The sequence below is a fragment of the Neophocaena asiaeorientalis genome, unplaced genomic scaffold, assembly GCF_003031525.2.
Source record: "Neophocaena asiaeorientalis asiaeorientalis breed wild unplaced genomic scaffold, Neophocaena_asiaeorientalis_V1.1 scaffold44, whole genome shotgun sequence".
NCBI classification, from domain to species: domain Eukaryota; kingdom Metazoa; phylum Chordata; class Mammalia; order Artiodactyla; family Phocoenidae; genus Neophocaena; species Neophocaena asiaeorientalis.
The window spans coordinates 909,158-915,261 of record NW_020173678.1 but is presented as its reverse complement, the minus strand read 5'-3'; the positions used below and the strand labels follow the sequence as shown (position 1 = coordinate 915,261).

At 64.0% G+C, this 6,104-nt stretch overlaps 1 protein-coding gene across 1 annotated transcript in view; it reads right to left on the bottom strand.

Annotated features, from left to right (window-relative positions):
- The window catches only part of INAVA (innate immunity activator), a 25,442-nt gene that overhangs the window by 11,482 nt on the left and 7,856 nt on the right, over positions 1–6,104 (bottom strand). The window contains exon 2 of the mRNA XM_024749655.1: positions 759–907. Coding sequence (XP_024605423.1) covers positions 759–813 — 55 coding nt within the window. The 5' untranslated portion in view covers positions 814–907. The remainder of the gene's footprint in view (positions 1–758; positions 908–6,104) is intronic.

The window sequence follows — 6,104 nt, the reverse complement described above, 5'->3', positions numbered from 1 at the left end:
GAGCCTGTCCCGGGCGCCGCGGGACGTCCCCGGGGCTGACGGCGCACACGCGCACTCAGGCGGCCTCACGCCTGCCCAGGCTGCGGGCCGGCCACCACAGCAGGCCGTGTCACACCCAAAAGGTGGCGTGTACCCCGGCGGCCCAACGGCACCGTTATGGCTCGGAGGGACGGGCGGCCCCTCGGCCGTGTGCGGTGAGGGCCAGGCTGTGGTCAGAGCCCGTTCCTTCCCGCCCTTCCCTTCCCAGCCGCCACCCGTGGCAGGTGCCTTCTTCCTTGTCTGCTCCCCCACCCCTCTCACACACACACACACACACACACACACACATATACATACACGCACACATACACACATATAGACATACACACACATACACACACACACGCATACATACACACACCTACACACACACTGCATGCGCCTCTTCTCTCTCTGTCCAACCAGACCCGACTGGGCCCATCGGCTGTGGCCAACCTGAGCCACGGCCCCTTCCCGCGAACCAGATAAGAGCTTTCAGCTTCTTAGGAATCGTGGGGCCAGAGCTGAACACGGCAGGTAGCTGTTCAGATAGGATTGACCCTCCAGGCCAGAGCCCCCCCTCCCACCAGGGAGGAAAACTCTCAGCCCTTCCAGGGTCTGCACCCCGCTGTCCCGCACAGTGGCCTCCCCGCCGCCCCCGCCTTGGGCCCCTCGGCCTGGCCGGGCCTGGAGCCTGGGACTCGAGGAGTCGGTGGGGTCGGGGGCGCTGAAGCCCTCACCAGACTGCAGGATGATGCCGCTGTCGGTGTCGCTGACCTCATCCTTGCTTTCCATGGTGGACTTCTGGGAGGAGGGGGCACAGAGGAGGAGGGGCCGACACCCTTCCCAGCCTGGGCCAGGATGTGCAGGTGGCCTGGAGTTTCCCCAGCTTTTAAAAGAACAAAAAATGATACATGTAAACCCCCTTGCCTCCAAACAGAGCTGTTGAGTCAGGTGGGTGAGGGTGGGAGATGTGGCGTGAGGCCCATGCTTCCGGGGGAGTGAGTCTGGGAAGGGGGCGTCAGTGCTAGGGGCGCTGCGGACAGAAGGCTCTGTGGGCCTCTCCAGCGCACCTGCCCTGGGCCCAGCCTGGGCCCCTGCCGCCTCCTTCCCGGAGAGGCCTCCGAGCCCAAGGGGTGACAGCAGTGGTGGCCACAGGGACCACGACACTGGGGAGAAAGCCCATGAGGACAGGAGCAAAGAGAGAGGATGGAAAGGAGGGAACAAGAAAAAGGTGGGAGGACAAGTCAAGGAGGAAGGGAAGGAGAGGAGGGAGGGGAAACGTCGGTGCCAGGAGGGAGGCACGGTTGACGGTCCTCAGCCCGAGACCCATCCCGCCGCCCCCGTGGGTGAGGGCGCCGGGCACTCAGCCAGGCCCTGTCCCGAGGCCCACAGCCCAGGCTGCCTGCTGTCTGTCTACACCAGGCGGTCCACCCGAGGGCAGGTGCCCAAAGCCGTGAGCCAACTATGCCTGGGAGGCCCCTCGAAGGGGAGGGGGCCCGGACCTCACACCCCACAGCCGGGAGCGAGGCAGCGCGCACATGCATGTGTGTTGGGTGCGTGCTGCCGGGGCTGGAGGGGTGACCAGAGCCAAAGCTGCCCCAAGATGGGAAGGAGACCACGGCCACGCTGCTTGCCCGGGCTGGGAGCACGTGTGCAGCTCAGGTAGAGTTCCAGGTGTGCGTCTGCCGGCAGCAGTCACCCCGGCCGCACCCGCTGGTGCCCCCTCTCTCCTCGCCAAGTCTGCACCCCTGCTCAGGGTCCCAGCTGGCCGGGGCCTGGCGGCGGCTGGCTGGAGCCAGGGTGGGGAGCGCGGGCGGGGCCCGGGCAGGCGGCCTGGAAGGAAAGCCCAGCCACCTCCTCCCTGAGTCAGCCATTGAGCAACAGTCCAAAAGTCCTCCGGAGTCTCTGTCTGGAGCTTCTCCTGCTTCTCCTCAGGGCACCACTGCTGGGCCGGGGGCGGGGGCTCCTCAGCCGGTGGGAGACAAGCTGAGCCTGCAGCCAGGCCCCTGGAGGAGGGACCGCTGCCGGCCAGGCCCCAGGAGCACCTCTCTGCCCGTGGACAGCTTTACAGACCTACAGAAACAGCACAGCCTATCAGAGCACCTTGGGCCTCAGTTAAAAACCTCGCCCTGAAAACAATAGGTACCTGCACTTTGGAGTTTCAGTTCTCCAAGAAAGTCTAGAGAGTGGAGGGTAGGATTTTTTTTTTTTTTTTTAAAGTTTATATGGGGCCTTTGTGAAGATGCCAAGGAGAGAGCCTGGCCACACGTTCTGGGAACCGAGACCAGGGTACTTGGCGTGAGTTAGCTCTGCCTGGTTCACCCTCCCAAACCCTCATCCCTCCTGGAGATGGAGCGGGACAGACAGCAGGCAGCTCCCCCACCGCCCGCTGCAGAGCCCTGGGCAGCCTGTGGGCCTCCCCAGCAGCCAGGGGCAGGGCCCTGCCAGAGCAAGGAAGCAAGGCCGTCCTAGCACGTCTGCTTGGACGAGGGAGGGGATGATGTGGGAGGGAAGCCATCAATTACTCACACTTACTAATTAATTATTAACCATTAAGGAGTTGCCTTGGGAAGCTCTGACAACTCAGCCCTGCTTCTCATGTTGTTGCCTGTTGCAGAGTGAGCAGAAATTGCAGGGACCGAGGGGTGGCCCAGCAGAACGGCCCCCTCAGCCCCTTCCTCCCTCTGGCCTGGGTCGGGGGCAGGCCTGCTCCAAGTAGGGCAGAGAGCACGGACCGGAGGTTGGAAGCCCCAGATTCCAGCCTGGATCCTGCTATCACCTATGTGATCTTAGGGGAGCTCACCTCACCTCTCACCTGGCTGGGCCTCCCGTCCTCACAGGCACGGTGAAAACTGGACGGTACCCGGGGCCCTGGCCAGTCCCCATACTGAATCTGGATAGCGCCAGGTTGAGCAGGAAGGACCCACACGTGTGCGGCCCGCTCATCTGCCCCCCCCCGAGGCGGCCCTCCGGCTTCGGGGACCCTGTCCCAGGGCCCGCAGGCTCCCGTGGGTGTTGAAGGCATGGCTTTCAGATACAGGCAGTTCTGGGAATATCCCCGCCTCTCCGCATGGGAACCCTCCCTGCCCTCCAGACCCGCAGCCCCAGGTGGCAAGCCCTATCCATTCACCCCGAACAGAGAAAAAGAACGGAGAACAAGCAAACGAATGCAAACCCCCAGGAAAATGCAGAGGAGGACAAAAGGGGAGGAAGGAGAGCGCCGTGCACTTGCCCTCGGGCTGAGCCACTGGGACCCTCTCCCGTCACAAATGTGGCCCCAAAGGGAGGCCCTGGGACGCTCTCGTCCCAGCCTTCCCCGCTCCCGTGGAAACTGAGGCCTGGGAACTACAGTGCCGGGTCCTCATCCGAGCCCACCAGCACCCCCATCATCCCTGTGCCCTGTGGCTGACGGCCACTGCTGGGCCCCCCTAGGGGCCCCCCTGGGCCGGCTTGCCCTCGCCCCAAAGACCCGCTCCAGCTGCCCCACCCTCACCTGCTTCCAGCTCAGTCCAGGAGTCCGGGAAATGCCCCCTGGTCCCAAGTCAGGGGACCGAGGGGCCTGGCATGTCTCCTCAGGGTGTCCCAGGCCGTCCCGTGCTCTCTGACCCACTTCCGCTCCCCACGCCGATGGCCGGTGGCTGTCCCTCCCCTGGTCCCGCCTGTGTCCCTCCCAGGCTGCCCGGCCAGGGGAGCCAGGTTACTTGTTCCAACTTGAGTCAGAGGGAGGAGCGGTGAGCAAGCCCTTCCCAGAGCAAAGCCTGCCCCACAGGCAGCCCGGGCCTCTGCACTTCCGGGGGCCGCACAGGCGGGAGAAAGGGGCTCCCCACAGAGGAACCCCAGAAGAAGGCAGCAGGGATCAGGCCTTCGCGGCCTCAAGGGCCCCCCTGCCCTGTGCTGAGCCGCCCGCCCCCCCAGATTCCGGCTCCGCGCAGCGCCCAGAGCAGGCAAAGACCCCGGAGCGTGGGGACCACCGGCGAGAAACCTACATGCTGACAAGGAGGGTCCCTGCTCCCCAGACCCTGAAGTGGGGCCAAGGCCAGATGAGATTAGAAACTCCGGGCCAGGCCGTGACCCCGGAACTCCACACGGGGCGGCTCTGGGGTCCCACAGCAGGCCAGGCTGTTCTGATCACAGACATTTCCCTCCAGAATCATCATGGCCGCCACCTCCCTGTTTATCTTTACAACCATCCCTCCACAGGGCCCATGGCGCATTGACCTGGACCCCAGTCCTCTCCCTAGTCCACAGGAGGGCCACTGGGACCCCGGGGTCTAAGCTCAGTCCCCAACCACCGGGGGCCAGAGACCAAAATGGAACTTGTTCCCTACAAGAAATGAGCCTCTGGGTCTCCACGCCACTGACCTTCAAGGAAAACCAACAGTTTGGAATTCACTCTATTTCACTGGTGGAAGCAAGGGCCAAAGACACTGTGACCCATCACAGGAGGCAAGAAGACAGACAGCGCTGCACACGGAGGAGACCCCTCAAGGCTTAACGCCACCCGCTTTGCTCACCACGCCCCTCACCTTGGGATCCCAGCACTCACGAGTCTCCAATAGCTCCACTCCCCCAACACCAAGACAACCTCCCCAGCCCCAAGACCACCTCCCCAGCCCCTAGACCACATGCCGAGCCCCAAGACCACCTCCCCAGCCCCTAGACCACCTCCCCAGCCCCTAGACCACCTCCCCAGCCACTAGTCCACCTCCCCAGCCCCTAGACCACCTCCCGAGCCTCAAAAACCACCTAGCCAGCCCCAAGACCCCGTCCCCAGCTGGAACACCACCACCCCAGCCCCAAAGACCAACTCCCGAGGCCCTAGACCACCTCCCCAGCCACTAGTCCACCTCCCCAGCCCCTAGACCACCTCCCGAGCCTCAAAAACCACCTAGCCAGCCCCAAGACCCCGTCCCCAGCTGGAACACCACCACCCCAGCCCCAAAGACCAACTCCCGAGGCCCTAGACCACCTCCCCAGCCACTAGTCCACCTCCCCAGCCCCTAGACCACCTCCCGAGCCTCAAAAACCACCTAGCCAGCCCCAAGACCCCGTCCCCAGCTGGAACACCACCACCCCAGCCCCAAAGACCAACTCCCGAGGCCCTAGACCACCTCCCCAGCCACTAGTCCACCTCCCCAGCCCCTAGACCACCTCCCGAGCCTCAAAAACCACCTAGCCAGCCCCAAGACCCCGTCCCCAGCTGGAACACCACCACCCCAGCCCCAAAGACCAACTCCCGAGGCCCTAGACCACCTCCCCAGCCACTAGTCCACCTCCCCAGCCCCTAGACCACCTCCTCAGCCCCAAAGACCACCCCTCAGCCCCAGGACCAATTCCCCAGCCCCAAAGACCAACTTCCCAGCCCCAAGACCACATCCCCAACCAGAAGACAACCTTCCCTTCCCCAAAGACCAACTCCCCAGCCCCAAGACCACCTCCTCAGCCCAAAGACCACCTCCCCAGCCCCTAGTCCACCTCTCCAGCCCTTTGACCACCTTCCCAACCCAAAACATCACCTCCCCAGCCAGAATACCACCTCACCAGTCCCAGAGATCACCTCCCCAACCCCAGGAGCACCGCCCCAGGCCCTAGACCACCTCTCCAGTCCCTAGAACACCTCCCCACACCAAAGACCACCTCCCCAGCCCCTAGACCACTTCCTCAGCCCCAAGACTACCTCCCGAGCCCGTAGACCACCTCCCCAGCCCCTAGACCACTTCCTCAGCCCCAAGACTACCTCCCGAGCCCGTAGACCACCTCCCCAGCCCCTAGACAAATCCCCAGCTCGAAGACTACCTCCCGAGCCCCTCGACCAACTCCCCACACCTAGACCACCTCCCCACCCCAAAGATCAACTCCACAGCCCGTAGACCACCTCTCCAGCCCAAAAGACCATCACCCCAGCCCCAAAGACCACCACTGCAGCCAGAAGTCCACCTCCGCAGCCACAAAGGCCACCTCCTCAGTCCCTAGTCGACCTCCCCATCGCCAAAGACCACCTCCCCAGCCCCTAGACCCACTCCCAGCTCCAAGACCACCTCCCCAGCCCCAAGAGCACCTCCCCAGGCCCAAGACCACCTCCC